Below are 18,771 nucleotides of genomic sequence, written 5' to 3'. Positions count from 1 at the left end.
GAGGTTCCGAGTAGGAGGAGTTGGCAAAAGAATTTTTTTTCTATTAAAGTCGGCGAGTAAGGGGTAGTGGATGAACTACCAGAAAGCCCATCCTCATAATAGCGGAACGATGACAGGACAATGGACATACGTACATCCTGAAAACAATAAGTCACGAAAAGACGACATTTGAAGTTATTAATGTCATCTCCGAAGGTGAAGACCTTCATTAAATTGCCACGAAGTTAATGTTGAAAATAGGAACCGAGAGGTATAAAAGGTCAAGCAAGGACCGCATCTGCTCTGTACGGTAGACGTGGAGCAAAGTGTGGGATAGTGAATACCAGAAAACTGTAAGAAGTTACTTAGATTCGTTTCAATTAGTTCAGTGGCCTGTAGTCCTGGAGAATTTGAACGAAATTCTATTGTTTGCCCAAGCACCGTACAGTCATACACCTTGCAAGTCTCGAAGTAAACCAATAACTTTTCTGCTACCCAATGGCTTCGAAAATTAGTTGGATTTCCATTTTTATCTTAACGCTTCATACCCCTCGCGGCCTACATGCAAGAAGCCCCCCAAGCGCCCAAGCTCAGTTAATTCACGAATTCGCAAGATCCTTTAAACACATACACCGAGTAAGCTTGCTCTCCTGCCATAACCTTCCGGTCAACTGCGACTTCTATCGAACCCCTAATCAAACAACATCCCCAACAAGCACTACAACAAACGCTATTATTAACAGTCTTACATTCGTTGAAAGTTTGTTCAAGGCCGAAGGCATTTTAATCAAAGTCCTTGCAATTGATACACTGTCTGCCTCATGGTCGACAGCGTCCAGTCGAATGGAACTTTGGAAATCCTTTTTGCAAAGCGAAGACCATAGACAAGTTGTTGTCTTGAATTTGTCCTGTGGCAACAATAGTCTGGAAATCCTCGAACTGGTAAGTAATCACAAGGATAAACTCCGGAAAACCCTTTATGCTTCTCAATCTTTTTTTCGCCAAATCCGCTATCCAGCGGAAACTGCAGGCATATATCCTTGCGCTATATACATACAACCTAACATATTCAGACCACAATGTAATATAATGTGTGTTTCAGCCTTTTATTGAGGGAATTTCTGTCAGGAGCAGGAATATATGCATTTCGTATTTTCAGGCATCTTATGAAGGGTTTTTCAACTCCTCGTATCATTGGCTGCTGATAGACGAAGATGGAGGAGAAAGGGAATTCCGAGCTGGAGCTGAAGCGGATTGCAAGGATTATAGTGTTAATCGGTCCAGAAAAGTTGATGATTCCCGGCCCGTAGACGAGTTTGAATACAAAAGGAGTACCGAACGTTTGCAATATATTGAATTTCTTTCCAAACTTAATATCAGCATGAATACTGAGCTTCTGTTTGCAAAAAGGAATGACCGAGATGGTATATATGTATTGTATGACATATGGTGAGTCTGAATTCCTAGAGTTGTCACCCAAAATAGGTTTTACTCTCCTTCTTCATTCGACTATAACATTGACGGATTTTTTTTTGGGTGGGGTAGGTGGACTGTGAATGTATTTAGGTGCAGACTAATGGACTCCCGCAACGGTACGCCATCGGACTACCAACTGGAACTACCAGTCTGGAACCATTTGTCACATTACTTCGAGCTAATCCCTAAATTCTCCCGCCTTTCAGAGCCTTCATAGCAGGCCATTCCTTTCGCCAAAGGAAGGGATCATCTCCTCAACAATGTTGTCTGGAAAGAGATCCCCCGTGTTTAAACAGAACTACTGACGAATCCCATTTTGGCGTCTTTTAATTTAAACACTTTTATGTTAATAACAATATCACCGAAATATATTTTAACTTCCAATATGTTCAATCCGTTAACTTTAATTTTCTTTTTTCCTTCTCTCCGGCAGACGTGACTCGACTCTTCTTCTCGACTCTGTTGACTCAAAACTGTCATTCCTAAAATTTTTCCCCCCAGTCTCATGTCAGTCCATCAGCTGTTTCTGCGGCCATTTTATGCACCGGCGGAGGCGAATTCATGTTGACGCTTAGATCCGCGCCTCCGATGTGCCGCCACATCACTCCGCCCCCAACTGAACCACGCCGGTTCAGCGAAACAAACCGTCCGCGTGATCCTATCAATGGGGGTCACCGGACGAATCTGATGCTTCGTGAGCACTCTTTCGAAAAGGCCGCCGGCCCATTGAAGGCCTTCAGCCTCGACAAGGACACTCACTTGCGCCCGCCTTGAACGTCGAGTTGAACCAATTCTCGCCTCGTTCCAGAACTTTAAATTGGTTCTCGTATAGTGATTGCAATGGCTTCCGAGGTGCGTCCACCCTGATGAGTACCTGGTCACACGTCTCGAGACCCCTGGTGGTGTTGACCTCCAATGTCTCGTGTCTGGACGGCGGAGTCGGCCGCATCGTCGAAATCGCGCCTCTAAACAGACGCAGCATTCCCGAGTCGTTTAACCCTACTATGATGTTCAGAACAGGATCAGCGGGGAGGCATAGATCCTCCCTCGTAAACCATCTCCGCTGGGTTGGCCGCGAACTCCTCTCGCTCGGCTGTACGGAGGCCGAGGAGGGCGAAAGGCAAGGACCACGACCACGATGGATCGTCGCGGCCCATTGGCCTTCAGTGTCCGGTGCCAACATTCCAGCATACCGTTAGACTGTGGTTGGTATGCAGTAGTCCTATGCCGTTTAAAGCAAAGGAGCTTTCCTAACTCCGCGAAAAGAGTGGATTCGAATTGCTTTCTCTGGTCCGTGATGATGACGGCTGGAACAACAAAGCGCCCAATCAACTCACCACAGAGGGCCTTAGCACATGATTCCGCCGTAATGTCAGACCGAGGTATTGCTTCATACTTGAATCTGTGCAAATCTGGAAAAGATCCGATGATGTCGATATGGATGGTGTGAAAGCGCTTGGTTGACCGAGGGAAAACACCTACTTCTTTTCGAACATGCACTTCTGACACGCGCTGTGCTGCCTGGCCCAAGAGTTTAGGTCCTTGTATTTTCCATTAACCGGTTTGTCGTCTTCATGCGTGGGTGCGCAAGATCGTGTATTGCATGAAATACTTCCCTTCCAAAATCGACCAGAATGAATGGTTTGATTTCCTTATCTGATGTCTCGCAGAGTAAATAGGAGTTTGCACCAGAAATAGAAAACTCTTTGAATTTATATTTGGAATTTGTCTTTAAGCTCCGCTGCTCTGCGTCGTCTTTTTGTGCCTTGGCGATTGCTGTATAATCGACCGAAGCGGGGACTGCGACCTCCGAAATTCGAGACAAAGCATCTGCAACAACATTGTCTTTATTAGACACGTATTGGATATCGGAAGTAAACTGACTGTTACAACTCAAGTGCCTTAGTTGGCGAGGGGTGCTTCGTCGGGGTTTTGTCTAAATGCAAAAGAAAGGGGGTGTGGCCCGGGAACAAAGTGAACGGCCTGCCTCCAAAGAGAAATTGAAATATTTTATAGCGAGGTACGCGGCGAGTAGTTCATGATCATAGGTGGTTCAGTTGCGTTGAGCTAGGTTGAGCTGTTTTGAAAAGAAGCTCAACGGTTGCCACCCGTTGGTGCAATGCGACGCCTACAGCAGTATCTGAGGCATCGGCGAACACAGCTAGAGAAGCATCTGGCTGAGGAAATGCCAGCAGTGTTGCCTCAACAAACTGCTGTTTGACCGTCTCAAACCCATGGACGGCCTCAGCAGACTACGCAATCTCGCGGGAGTCATTAGTAGTAGTCGTTCAGGATCGCTTGATGATAAGCGGTCCTGGGCAAGAAACCACGATAGGAATTTACCATGCTCAAGAACCTTCGCAGACCCTTCACCCTGGTTGGTAGTGGAAAACTCTTAATCGCCTCAACCTTGTCTGGGTCAGGTTGGATACTAACTAACTGGCCGAGAAATTTCACCTGCTTCTGTAGAAATCTGCATTTTTCAACGTTTAAGACAAGTCCGGCTTCAAGGAGACGTTGAAAAATGCGCTCAAGATACTCTAAGTCCTCAGATTCGGCAGCGAAAGCAACCAAAACATCATCCATGTATACGAAACAAAAGTTAAAGTTTCATAACCCAGAGTGGATGAACCACTGGAAATTCTGCACAGCGTTGCACAAGCCGAAGGTCATCCTAGTGTACTCGAAGGTGTGCAAATAGCCGTCTTCGTAATGTCTTCGGGAGTTACAGGGATTTGGTGGTACACCTTGGCTAGATCCAAATGCACAAAAACATGACAATTCTTTAATGAGTGCGTGAAATCATGGGTGAGTGGTGTGGGGTATCGGTCTGGAACTATCTGAGCATTCAGACGTATATAATGTTCGCATGGCTTCCATTCGCCGTTTGGCTTAAGGACCATATGAAGCGGAGAGGACCAACTGTTTCATGGTCTGCAAATACCCTGTTTCGTAATTTTTTCAAACTCCCTCTTCGCAACAGCAAGCTTCTTGGGTGAAAGAGGACGCACCTTTGAGAAGATTGTAGAGTCGGTGGTGTTAATATGGTGCTGCACACCGTGCTTCACGGGCTTGGAGAAACTACGTATTGCGAAACTATCGGAGGAGTGCGCGAATGTGATGGTCGGCAACTTCCTCGAAAATTATCGAGAGAGTGTCATCTTGGCAAGTATAAATCTTCCCTGATGTCTGTAACGAGGTTGCGGGGTCTATTAATGTCCTGTTCTGCAAGTCAACCAGCAGCCCATAGTGGCACAGGAAGTCTACGCCTAATATGGGAATACTAATGTCCACTAAAATGAAGCGCCACGCAACGTTCAGCGTAATCCGAGACTCAGGTCATCCTGCCTATAGCCATAGGTGCTGATGGGAAATGAATTCGCGGCCGCTAAACGCAGGTTTTCAGGAAGACGGGGTCCAGGGAGAACCGACACCTCAGCGCCCGTGTCTGCTTAGGGGGTCGAAGATTGTAAGGCGACGTGGTACTGCGCTTCGGGTAGCCGTCGTCGAGGCACCCAGCGAGCTTAGTTTTTTACTGCGCTAAACGTGCATCCTGTGATACATTTAGTCGCTTGAGCTCCGTATTTTCGATAGTACCAACAAAATGTCGAAGCCGATGAGGGGCCTGGCGTACGACTTCTCGAACGGGAAGCAGACCTCGATGTGATTGTGATCGAGATCCAACTCCCGAACGAAAAGTACCTACCCTTGTAGTGAGTTTGGTGACTGCATCGGCCAATGTCATCACCATTGATTTCAGCTTGTCGATTTCCCGAGTTGTGTCTAGGGAAACTTCCACGACCACGGGGCGCGTGTACACCTCGTGTACTTGGCGGCCATGGCGGACAATACCTCCGGCGATCCCGAGTCCGCGCAGGCCAAGATGGCGCGGGTGCTCTCCGGGAGTCGTTGCAGGCAGAGGCACTTTAGCAGCTCAGAATCGACCTTATCCCGATCCAGCCACTTCATTTCTCGCAGCAACTGGCTGGGAGCACGGTCACCTAGCGTCATCTCATTCAGGAAGTGTATATCCAAACTCGTATCTTCGGGGTGCAACCCTATTTTTTAAGATTTTGCGTAAAACAAAACCTTATTAGAATCGGTTTAGTGTCTGTCTGCCTGTCCATCTCTCCGTCTGTCCGTCTGTTCATCTGTCCGTCTGTCCGTCTGTCCACCTGTCCGCCTTTTTTTTTGTTTTTTTGAGGAGGTGGAAATCTTCAAAAGACACTGGTCTGGACACACCAGCGTGTGGGATTTTTACCGACTAAAACCACCTCCGACTCCCTCCCTGCCCCGCGGAACCACCATAAGGTATTAAATCACGGGGCGGAGTCAGCTCACTCTAGCTTAATCCCATTTCTTCTATACGCGGCGCACGTGACCGCGCTTTTCTCCTTTCCTCTGCCTTTCGCAATTTATCTTGAATAGATGCGATCATGGAGTTGACCGCATCACAATTCTCCTGATGTGCTACCATTTTCGGCACCACATTTTCTGGTACCAGCGCCTCTCCTAATGTGTCCTCTAGACTCCTTCCTTCCTTCCTTTTTTCCACAAATCTCGGAAGGTTTAAAAATACATGCTCTGGTTTCGGAACTCCATCGCAATTTGGGCTGTCGGGTGAGGTTTCCAATTTAAATCTGTGCAGGTATTGGCGATATCCTTCGTGCAACATGAGAAATTGCGGGAGATTATAATTAATCTCAATATGTCGTGTCATCAACCACTCCTTGATAGCAGGAATGAACCCGTGAGTCCACTGACCCTTTCCCAAGCATATCCACCACTCTTGCCATCTATTTATGGATCTCTCCCTCCCGGCCTTCTTGAGAGCATGATTGAGGTCACCAATCTGGTGGAAGTTGCAGAAATCCATGAACCTCCCACCATAATTTCGGCCGTAAAGATCATGTTTCCCCATCACATGTCCGAGCCACCTTAGTGTTCAGATCACCCATCACGATCGCAATGCCACCTTTGAGAAGTCTCTCCTAAACTGCGTTAAATTGTTCGTAGAAGGCATCCTTCTCCACTATATCGGAAGTCTCCCTAGGATTGTACAATTATGATGATACTTCGCCTGGGCCCAGAATGTCCAGCTTATATCGTTGGAATTCCCAATCAAGTTGTTCACATTCCAGAAACCAATCATTGTCCGTTTTCGTTGAACGTTACCAGACAAAGGATTTGAGTCAATGACATCACTACATTCTGCATGAATTCATACGATTCTTTGCTAAGCCTTGTGAACACCGAAACTTGAATAGGTGGCAAACGAGCTTACTATCACTGAACAGCCGATTCCGATATGCAGCAAACGAAGCGTAAGTAATTCTTCAACCGATATGTCAAAAACAAGGCATCATACAAACCCACCTTTCAAGTCCTACCTGAAAAACGACCCTATTTACTACTTACCTTCCTACGATAATACCTGGTTATTATCTGAAAGTCTCTTAAAGATATCCTGGCCTTATTCCGCGGAAAGAAAGACTAAGGGTTGGAGCACGGACATGACAACTCTTTTATGAAGTCAACCTTGTTTCAATTTCAATCTAGTAGGCGAAGTCCTTCAACCGTCTGTTCCCTCCTTTAGCACATTGTTGCGAAATCCAAGGTTAGTAGCTTCTAAATAAATGCATAACTCTAACCATCCTTGTGTATATTTTCGTCCTTATATTTCAGAAAAAGAACCACTGAAAAAAGGAACAGTTGTTTGCCGAAACATTGTATCAATCCATCAAGTTCAATAATAGACCAAATTTCTGGCAAGGACAAATGCTATTATCCACATTTTTAAAAATATCACAAAAGTTTTTAGGAATTCAAAAGGATCAGGACGACTTTGTCGGAAAGTCTCAAAAAGTTAAACAAATAATCAAGTCTAAATTAACTTTTCCTCAAAGCAAAATGGTCTGCGAGACAACTCCTTCCTCATGACCGAACCGCTGGTGATAACCACCCCCAAAACCAGACAAATAAATATAAATTTGATTTCAGAATATGGATCGCAGTCGGTTTGGTGACTGGAAAAAGAGCCTCCAGGAAGATGAAAGGAGCTCGTTGTATGCAAAGCTATATCCAAACACGCCATCCCATTTGCCCATCAACTTTTTACTTATTCCTACGATGTGTTCCCCAAAAGCAGCGAACGCTGGTAGACTGCACCGGCACAATTGCCAAGTAAAGAAAGGATTACAAGGGAATTGTGCTTGAACGCCAATGTACACACATATTCCGGGATGTGTACATTTGCTGCTTCCGACTCCTATTCCGAATCCAGTGCCATTCTTTGTCGACGAAATACACCTTTTATTTTGCAAGGAACCACCATCAAACACCATACGAGGGAATTCCACGAAAGCTAACAACAGCGCTAAGTGGGTGGATCTCATGTTTTCTGCAAGAACGTACCAAGCCAAGGAATGCTGGATGTGTTACTTTTCCTAAAGTGTTTTTTGATGTTTCGCCTGATAAACGATTTTAGGAAATGCATAGGAGGAGACACTTTGTATTCACTCCTTTCCTTTTATTTTCTTTTTCCAGCTTTGTTCCCGCTGCTCAGGCTAAAGATTGTGGTTTTCAAATCACACGGAATTTCTTTGGTATCCTTTCGGTTATTTGCTTTCTTGCTTTCGTCTTTTCCTCTGCTTGCTTATCGCTTCGATTCCTTCCTTTTTTCAGAAATTTCATTCTGTTTTTTTTTCTCGGCGGAATCAAAGGAAAGAAGTCAATTTTCCAAGTTGGTAAAATTCGTTTGTGTGGAAATTGACTCCCATTTTAACGCAATGGGATGGCGTATTGTATTGCAAATTGAGTACAGTTTTTTGAGTTTTGCCAAAAATAAAGCAATACAATTACATAAATGGAATGTTTTTGTTTCCTTCCTTTTTCAATTTGTTGGGTACGACTGAAGTTTGACTTCAAATTTTATGGAAATGCTGCTCCTTTTCCGACCGAATATGTAGTCTCCGGTGTATGTCTTCCATTTCGGTATCTTTGGCATGCATGAAAGAATGCAACCTGAGTAAAAACATTCCCTGAGATGCATACATTTCTAAAATTTTCTGAAAATCATTGATATTTTCGTGTGACAACAGTGTCCAGCTGTCAGTTTCCACCTCGGCCCTGTACGTAACAAATGACGGGTATTTGGAAGTAAGATGCTTCACATCCTTCGTAATCATCTCGCATGTCGGGAAATATGGAGAGCCGTCATGCCCTAGACAAAAAAATATATGTTTAGGAATTCAGTTGGGTCCTAGCTAACTTATCCATGTCATCCGTTAATCCACTTTGGATCATCGGGGATAATTTTGTCGGTCAAGCGTCCTTTAAGGGAATCAACCCATCTCTTCTGATATCCTTGTTAATTGCCAAAGATAGGTAACATATGGACTCACCAATTTCCTATGTTGGGTCATAGAGACACTATCCTTGTTCGCTAAGATGCCGACAGGGACCATGTACGGTTTCAAACATCCTGCATCACTGAATGTTTTATAGTGAGGACACGATGTTCTTAACACACTTATTCAATATGGAACCCCAATTTTTTTCCAAATCTTTTGGGAAGGGTAGGCGATAGCATTTACGCACAGAGTATTTGACTCCCACAACGGTACATTGTCGGACTACGAACTAAACCCTTCCCATCGTCAGAAAGCTTGCCTAGAATTGTATTTTATCATACATTACTTTCACCCCAGAACTCTCCGCCTTGCAGAGAGTTCAAATCAGGGAATTCCTTTCATCAACGGGAGGAGAGAGGAGGAAACCAACTTTGAGATCAAGGAACCCCTGCCATCCGGCCCCTGCATCGGTAGAGCTGCATTTTCTTTGCAATGAGAAGACCCCGAACATAATGCGTATCACCAATCCCCCTGTCAGCGCTCCTCACCACCTCCTCGACAATGTTGTCTGGAGAAAGATCTCCTGTGTTTAAATAGAACTACTGACAAATCCTATCCCAACTTCCACAAGAAAAAAAAAGTGTAATGGGTGTCGTCCACAATTCCCACTGCAAAGTAGACAAACAGGAGACCGTGCCTTTTCAATCTCATTCCGGCAAGACTGAAAGCTTCTATGCCCACTTAAGAGCTGGGTAAGAAAATTCTCAGTCTCACCATGCTTCTGATTCAATTACGCACCTAACTTGCTAATAAGCCACGCACTCCATCTGCTTCTAGTCCAATTTTGCCTAGATAGTTCCCGCTCATCTAGTGTACGTTGCCGTTCTTTACGAGCAACCACCTCCCTTGACTCTTCTCCTTTGCGCTTGTATATGGATTTACACTCCTTAGTAAGAAAGGCAACGGCGATCACTCCCACGATCACAATTACGGCCGTTTCAATGCGATACGCAGATGCTCCCCACTTCTGTACTTGTGCAAGACGCTTATGATATTCCTCCTCGCAAAGAGTGTCAGCCCATAGCTCTCCACCGTAGATGGACTCCCCACCGAACTCTTCTTCTCATCCTGTGGCTTTTCTTTTGACTGTGTTGCTTTTCGTGTCTCCCCGCCCAACTTCCTCCCGTTCATTGTATCTTATGTATACGTCCCCTGTGCTTGCCTTTCTCACCTCTATGAAGAATTGTCAGACAGTTTGTCTGAACTCTTTACTGTCATATTCCCTTCCTTCCTTTTCTTCCTTTGCAGAAATTTTAACCTACTCATACTCCACTGGCCTAATCATCCTAGCCTTCCAATTCCTTCCAACAACATCTCCCATTCTTCCTTTCTACTTTCTTCCTTTATGAACACTGGCTCTGCCAGAGTCTAAATCTCTTCTTTTCCAACCTCCTCGAGCGCCACCTCCCTTTATTTGATTGCACATCCCGGAATGCTAAAACTGATGCCCACCAACCCTCGCTTGAATTTGAAGCGAAGCTCCTTCGTTCAAACTCCAAAGCCGAGCGTAAACCTACTAAGCTCAACTTCCGCAAAACCAGCTTTAACGATCTGAACTCAGCTGTAGCGTCCGTCGACTGGGTACATATATTAAGCAAACTCAACATGTGATCAATCTCTAAACACCTTTTACAATATACTGTCCGAGCTCCTCTCCTATTATGTACCTTCTTCCCCTACTTGCCTAAGTTCGTACCCAACTTTGTTCACAACGGAGATTCTTAATAACATTCGCCTGAAACATGCACTGCGGAAGAAGTTTCGGGCTTCTAAGAATGACGCCAACCTTGCTCACTTTAAGGCCATGTTCTCTACTGTGAAGTCAATGATTAAAAAAGCGCACAAAAGGTACTTATTGAGCGTCGAAACCGCCCTTGCCCGCAGTAACTTGAAACCCTTTTGGTCTAACACTCGCAATTCTCGTAATCCCACAAAATCTCTCCCTTCTTCCATCTCACTGCCTGACTCCACTTCCAACCCTCGACCACTCCACCCTCTACGCCTCTTCTAACCGCAGACTGTACCGAATCTTTGGCCATTCCTCTCCTTACTCCTTCCTTGGTTGAGCTCCTTATTGGCACTTGACCCCAATGTCAGACTTGGCCCCGATAGGCTTCCAAACACCTTCCTTATTAACTGTAGAAAACACATTTCCCTATCCCTGTGCATAATCTAAAACAAAAGTCTAGAGGAATGCTCCTTTCCCCATCTATGAAAAGAGGCCTCTATCATCCCTATCCTCAAGAGCGGAGACCTTTCTCTTGCTGTTGACTACCGCGCCATTTCCCGTCTCTCCTCTTGCTCCAAAATCTTCGAAAAATACGTCAACGACTGGTTGACCGCCCACTTTGGTCACCTCATTATCAAAGAGCAACATGGTTTCGTGAAACATAGATCTACGGTTTCAAACCTTCTGGTCTTTACCAACTTCGTTGCTAAATGGTTTAACAACAGGAGGTACATACTATTTATACTGATTTCTCCAAAGCCTTTGATACCGTTGACCATAACATTCTCCTCTCTAAACTCTCATTACTCAACTTCCCTCCCTCAGGCATCTCCTGGCTTCCTTCTCTCCTTCCTCTGGTGTTCCCCAAGGCGCTATACTTGGCCCCTACTCTTCCTGCTCTTTATCAATGACCTCATCTCCATCCTCAACTGCCCGTTTTGCTTTACGCAGACGACCTTAAGTTATTTGCCTCTGTTTCGCCTCCGCTGGACTGTGGTCTCTTGCAGTCCAACAAGTTAACACTGAATGTCAACAAATGCTACTGGATGTTCTATTCGCTCGAACCCTCCCCAACATCCTTTTTCTTTTCTCTTAGTGGACAACCTTTCCCTATTGACCTCTTTCCAAGACCTGGGTGTAATATTCGACGACAAACTTCGTTTCAATTCCCACTTCGTTGACACCATCAATAGAACTTCTAAAATGTCTGGTTTCACCCTGCGTCCCTCCTCTGACTTTATCTCAATTCTTCCCTCACACTCTCCAACTCCCTTGTCAGAAACATCCTCCAATATTTCTGTGTAGTCTGGTCCCCCTTCTGCATCTGTGGCTGTCGCGCTCTTGAAGTTGTTCAATGCAAATTCACCCCAATCATCTTTTATAGAAGGTTCCATGGGTTGACTATCCGTCACGACTCCGCACCCTCAATCTCCCCTCTCTGCAGTAACGCCGTATCTTCTTTAATATATGTACTCTTTTCAAACTATGCAATTGCCTAATGGGCTGCACTGCTTACTAAGATATTACTTCCCGCACCGTCTCTCATAACACATTTAGTGCGGACATTTTTTAAGTACCCTTGACAAGGCTCAAGAGTTCCTTTCAATCCCCGATCCCGAGACTATGCCGGTCCTACAGCACCCTTCAGCTTGGGTTCTTTCACACTTTTAAGGGAAAGGTAAACCATTTACTTGCTCTCCCTCTGAGAACAATGTGTAATAAGGATTTTTTTTTTTTGGGTATTGTCTTCATTAAATAAATAATGGGGAGAGGGGGTCGTAGCGCCGGAATTTTGTTGTTAGTTAGAATGACTACTTCGCTTTTTTTCAAGTCATCCATCCGCTTATCCAACGCATCAATATGACAAGCCTGCTTTGTGTCTGTTCGACAGTGCGTCTAACAACAAGCGCCACGGCATCATCTGCATAACCGACTAGGCGCGACTCTTCTGGCATATCGAGTCTCAGTAGACTATCGTAGGAACCCTTCCAGGATGGATCCCTGCGCTACCCCGGATGAAACTTCCATCCACAACAGCATCCCCTGTGGACCTCCCTGTTCTGAACCCGAACTGCCGTACGGGATAGCTCAGCACGTGGAAAGTATTGTCTAGTGTGCCTAGAATGCCTTTCCATCATACAGAATTGAAGGCAAATCGGACGTCAAGTGTTAAGAGGAACATCATCCGTCGAGTTAGGTGGCTGTATGGCTCCGCTCGATGATCCGCATCCAGGACTTGCATGATAGCATCAACTGTGGATCTTCCTTGCCTAAAGCCCAACTGGCGTGGGGATAAATCTCCTTCAGCACGTATCGCTTCAGCGAGTTTATCTCTGATGAGCTTTTCGAGCAGTATTCCGGCAGTGTCAAGCATTCATGCTGGTCGGTATAAAGACGGCAACTCAGGGTCGGCTGTCCCTTTGCTGATCAACACAAACCTCGCCACTTTCCAACGAGAAAATTCCCTCTTTCAGGCAAACGTTGAATGCGTCGAGCAGTACGTCTGGGCGATGTTCCCGCAGCAGTTTGTATACCTCCACAGTGATGCCGTCGCGTCTTGGGGTCTTCTTGGTTTTCATAGAGATGACTGCCTCTTCCAATTCTTTTATAAAGAAAAGTGGATAGTCCTCGCTCTCTGCGCCACCGTCATCATTCGGTATGGAGTGGGCAGGGGTTTTCCATCTGTTCGGCCTTAAATGAACAGGATTTTCGCGATTCCCGATTTTTCGGATGACTAGTTTGTAACTGAGTCCCCACGGGTCCCCATTCATCTTGTCGACCAAGTCTTGCCAGCAGCGAGCTTTACTTTTGTTTATTGTTTTGCGGAGTCTGCTTTAGGCGGTTCTGTAGTTTTTGATTACGGTATATGCCTCCTCTCGGTCGTTTGGACGTTTGTGACACTCGGCGGAGTTTGTGACACTCCTTCCGGAGCTCTGCAATTTCCGCCGTCAACTAATACATAAAAGGTTTACCATGTCTCGATACCCTCCTGGGCATGAAAGCTCATAAATGAATTTACGACAGTGTCAGCTGCAATGCCAATACCGCCAGGAGTGCCCTCTAGTGCGGCCCCACCTGCTCCAAGAGTTTCAGTAAACCTCCCGGTGTTCACGCACAAAAAAAGCGCCAAGGTGGCGCACACCAAGAGTTTGTGTCAATCCCTTCTAAGGCAATATATTAATGGTCGCTTGCCGAAAAGTCTTCCAGAACTCGCCATCTGTCCACTAACGACACCAGTGACTCCGGCGCGAAGGTTACATCGGGAATGCTTCCCTCGAAGCCTGTGCACCGGATCATTGAGGTGCATCCGGTATTTAAAATTACAAGTCCTATTCTCGCCACCATTTCGAGAATTCGTTTCCCTCTGGAGCCTGAATGAGGCATGCCTCATTCAAGTGCCCTGGCACTGAAGTCACTCCCAACCAGGATCCGCCCCTCCATGCCTAAGATAGTGTTCTCCACAGGATCAAGTCTGCGACGAGAATCCGCCATCGTCGCGTTTGGCGTGAGATAGATACTGAAAAACGCTACCCCCGAAATCCGAACCCAGATATAACCATCCCCCCGACCCTTGCCAAGAACCCTAATGTGGGTACCGTTGTAAACCCAGACGACAGCGGTACCCGGTAGCGGCATTTCATCTTTAGGTAGACTACGGAATAGTCCATCCTTATGTAGGGGGACAAAAATTTTTCTGAGGATTCTTCTCTCAAACACTGGCAAGAGTTCGTAGTTTTTCTTGCTAAGTGGCACTAAATGCCATTCACACAATTTTCATGGTGCCTCCTGAAACTACTCCACATGCCGGAGTCGAATCTTTCGGTTGAGGGCTATGTGTGTCTGTTAGTCCCGAGATTACATTTTGGATGTTGCCTGGGAAGTGCAGCAAATGGTTCCCCGTTTCCCCATCGGTTTTTGTGTACCTCCTACTTTATAAACGTAGAGAATCCAACTGGTGGCAAAGTTCTTTGACAAGGATCCGCTTTAGCTTTGAGGTTGCCTCAAGAGAGTTGGTCTCTCAGTAAAAGCGTCTCTATAATTATCATTTCGCCGACCTTATGCTCCTCTTTAGAGCTTTTTGAGCCTCCTTGTACCGAATCGAGCAAGCGGCTGAAACAGACTTTGGAGCTCGGTTGAGGAAGACCCTTCTTTCTATTTCGTCAAATTCGAGTTCCACCATGGTGTTTTACCCTTCTTTGGCATCATGAATGGACAGTTCCCGTCGAAAGCTTCTCTCATGCTGGTAGTGATCATCTGGGTTGTTTTCTGAATTCCAGTAGGCTCGATCCTCCCGCGTTGATGTTGGAAATTTCCCAGCATGTATGGTTTCTGTTAACATCACCTCCTACTATTATTCCCATGTCTTTATTTTTAGCAAATTGGTTAGCTCTGGTGAATGTTCCACTGGAAACTTCGGCTACGGCATAAGCACCATACGATCTCCTTATCTCCCTCTTGGCTTTTTATGGTCAATTTGATCGTTGTGGTGTCGCCACTTCCATTGACACTAAGAGATATGGTACCTCATCTACGGTTCAGATGAAGATGCCGTGGGTTGCACGTCACCTCGAAAGTCTTCAGAGCCAACACTTGTAATGTGACGGTCCCAAGTCTGTAGTAGAGCCGGTAGCCCGTTTGTTCCCAAACTTTCTTAATATCCGGTTCAGGAACGCCGATATTGAGGCATGTTCCCGGCCTATCGGGTTTTCCCCCTACTTTGCTGCCTAATAGCAGCCAGTTGGAGGTGTTGAGGTTATTCTGGACTCCAAGTTGTGCCAAGACCTCAGCACCATTGCGCTCCTCTTCTGAAAGCCAGAGGAAGCATTTTCTAAACGATGGAACCCTCTTCAGAGTCAGTTGCGCACCCTGCCACACATCGTTGAAGGAGGAGCAGTACTGTCTGAGCCACTCGTTCGTATTTTCGTCGGCAAAGTTTATCCGTAACATTTTACGGTATACCTACCAACACAAAGCGTAGTACACACTGGTCTGTATTATAACCGGAAAGGTTGGTGTCGTCGTAGAGGACCCATCCATCGGCTTCAATAGCCTTGACTGCAAATGAAAACTTAGCCATTGCCTGCTGAGCCTTCTTTGTAACTATTTGAACCGAAGAGATGGGATCATCAGAAGACCCCTGCCGCTTTCTCTTGCCCTTAGCGGGGGATGCCCCAGACGATCCTTTCCCTTCAGCATTGGCACAACTCGGGGGTTGTGTTTTGCCCGAAGGTGGACTGCCGGAGACTATTTGCCTGGAGGCGATTTGCCCAAAGGCGGTTGGTCCGGAGGCGGATTCCAGCTACGTAGAAATGGAATCGACGTCTAAGGAAATATTTTGACATATGAAGTACAAAAAGGCTTTTCCACATGAGGAGCCGAACTTCTGGTTTTCAATGTGTTCTTGACCATTTGGACTACAGTCCAAATCCCCTCAAAGAAATTCTAATGGCTTCTCCATATATGCATATAAATATGAGCCAACACAGAATCATCCGTAAGTAAAGAAATAAATCCATGAATCCTTCGTTAATTCATATAAATCCACCCCGAAATTCAAACCCTATTAAAGAAACATGACTAAAGAACAATCCAAACCTCTCCACCTCATTTATTCAACACAAAAACAAATTCCTGAGCAACAATTCCTCAACACTATTTACAATCTAATTTCAGGAGTCCTGGACGACAATACGGAGGTGAATTGAACGTAACTGAAGTCGGACGATTCTCACAACATGACGGCCTGCAAATGTACAATTGGTTCAAAGAAACAACCTCAATTGTCCGACGAATGGACACGAAAAATGCCCTCATTCGATGCATGATTGTAGTAAGTGGTTCTGTTGATTTCCCCAGAGCAGTAACATAGTGTTATGATCCTATTTCTCTGGCATTACCAACACTCTCTGTCCTTCTTCCTATTAAGTGTATATCTTATGGTCATAGTTTTCCAGTTCCCATCTCGCAATGCCTGGAACAATTCTGAATTCTGTTATTTGTACTCCACTTGGCCATTGCGTCTGGTACAGATTGAATTCGTCAACTGATCCTGCGAGACATATAAATAGGGTTCACTTTTAGGATTACATTTCAACTATTTGTCTTCTTGTCGAAAATGAGTATCCCCGGCAACGGACGTTTTATATTGTTACAGATTACCAGCCACATGACCGAGAACTTTGAGGATTACTTGAATCACCAGCATAATCCCCATTTGGATTCAATGCACCGATTCAATTTCAATCTTCTGTCACACGTTCGAGACATGTTCAATTTCAGGTGAGTAACATTCTTTTTTAGGACATTTGCTCCTTGGAAGGTGTTCGGACCATTGATGTTTGAAACTGAATCACACATGACCCCTTACAGGCTCCAATTATCTAATTTCGGCACACATCCTCACCCTACTCCTTCGGGAATTCCCAAATAAAGCACGAGATTGGAATTCGTTGCCGCTTCTCACAAATTTCATATAATTAAACTCAAACCCTACACACATCTCATTACATAGTAGTTACACCCCTTCCTCTAGGAAAAGTATCCAAAAATCGCTCAGCAATCCCGGGGTTACCAAAAACCCTAGCACATCCGCTTAAATTCCACACAATTCAACCACAGGCGCGGGCTTAATTCATTTCAGTTACGTCCTTTTGAAACTATCAAATCCACCAGCTCATGATACACCTGAAATTGAGCCGGAATTCAATCAATAATAATTTATTCCTCCTCCGTTCTGTAATATGTACATAACTCCCGACATAGATTTCATCTATTCCGTACCAATTCCTGGGGTTATTTGAAAAATGGAACGTTCGACGGGATGATCGGAGCCTTGGTGAGACGCGAGGTTGATATTGGGGGCTCCCCGGTTTTCTTTCATGAGGAACGTGCCGCCGTGATTGATTATACGACGAGGACATGGATTGCAAGGTATGTAATTACTGAGAATAAGGACATTATAGAATCGTGATTGATTTCATAGATTTAGATATGAATATTGTATGCATGCATATTGTGTGTCCTGAGATGAAATTTGTTCATGTAAATGAGAATGGAGTGAAAAAATGGATTATGGGGGTGAGAAGTTTGGTCTTAATGATATGTTGACATTGAAAAGGTCCTTATTATAGCTCTAGCCATAAATGAATGCTTGGGAAACCAGACAAATTCAATCGTTGTCGGAGTCGAACGTTGTCCCAAGCCATATATTGAGATTTCCTTGCGCTCCTCAGAGAATCCGCAGATATCCCTATTTTCTCCAGGTGATAATTTTCCCGTAATGTCCAGTGAAAATATTCCAACTATGATCGGGAGGCTCTTCTTTTCGAGCGCTTGCATCCATATCATGTTATGAACCCCTTAGACTGCTCCCTTTCGGGTAGGCTCGCCCAGTGTAGTTCCCTAAGCTGTCCCTCTTCATTTTTCAGCATCATAGCCATGAACTCCTTTCCGAATGCACAGAAGGATTCTGGTCCACATAGCGGCGATCATGCCCCTTCCCTGCTCAGTTCGTCCACTGCCTTATTACCTTTTAATGCAATGTAGCCTGAAACCCGCAGTAGCCAGACCTTATTACGTAACCCAAGCGCGATCGAAGCAAAAACATCATGTTACCACGGCAATCACATTTGAATCTTATCATGCCTACCATGCAATATTGCAATGTTATCCTTGGAAATCGCTCCAAGGTACAGTAGTTAAAGCGCTAGGATATCGCACGGAAGGTCACGATCCAAATATCAATGGTGACTGAAGGACTGGATGTCCGATACCAGTCTATTCAACTGCGAATCAAATCATGGTAATAATCATAGGCGAGCACAGCACTTCAAGGCTCACATCCAATTGGATCTACGCACCAAGGATATTATGCATATAATTATTAATATCCCTAAACCCTTGCAATCACTGCAGCTTTTTCATGGTTGAGGTTTACCTGGACTATCGTTTTATTGACCACTGGTTTCATTAATATTTGAAGCTCTTCTTATTCGAATATCATCCTTGTGTATCGCTGTCCAACTTGAGTCCCAGCAGATTCAGCTTGTGGCGTCTAGTTTCTCCTTCCCATTGGACAAAAGGTCCAATTCCCTGTTCGGTCTTGCTCTTTCAGTTCCCATAACTTCCGCGATTCCTTCGAGGATCTCGGTAAACTTTCCACCCGATGCATCACCA

General features: G+C 45.2%; 1 protein-coding gene across 1 annotated transcript in view; it reads left to right on the top strand.

The window, feature by feature from the left end:
- Positions 1–304: 304 nt before the first annotated feature.
- Positions 305–18,771, top strand: part of LOC119650383 — a 69,585-nt gene continuing 51,118 nt past the window's right edge. The window contains exons 1-5 of the mRNA XM_038053122.1: positions 305–921; positions 1,139–1,428; positions 16,270–16,426; positions 16,751–16,875; positions 17,359–17,526. Of these exons, the coding sequence (XP_037909050.1) occupies positions 478–921; positions 1,139–1,428; positions 16,270–16,426; positions 16,751–16,875; positions 17,359–17,526 (1,184 nt within the window). The 5' untranslated portion in view covers positions 305–477. The remainder of the gene's footprint in view (positions 922–1,138; positions 1,429–16,269; positions 16,427–16,750; positions 16,876–17,358; positions 17,527–18,771) is intronic.

The sequence above is a fragment of the Hermetia illucens genome, chromosome 2 (genome assembly GCF_905115235.1).
Source record: "Hermetia illucens chromosome 2, iHerIll2.2.curated.20191125, whole genome shotgun sequence".
In the NCBI taxonomy this organism is placed as follows: Eukaryota; Metazoa; Arthropoda; class Insecta; order Diptera; family Stratiomyidae; genus Hermetia; species Hermetia illucens.
The sequence above is the reverse complement of the archived record's forward strand: the minus strand, read 5'-3'. Positions and strand labels throughout refer to the sequence as shown.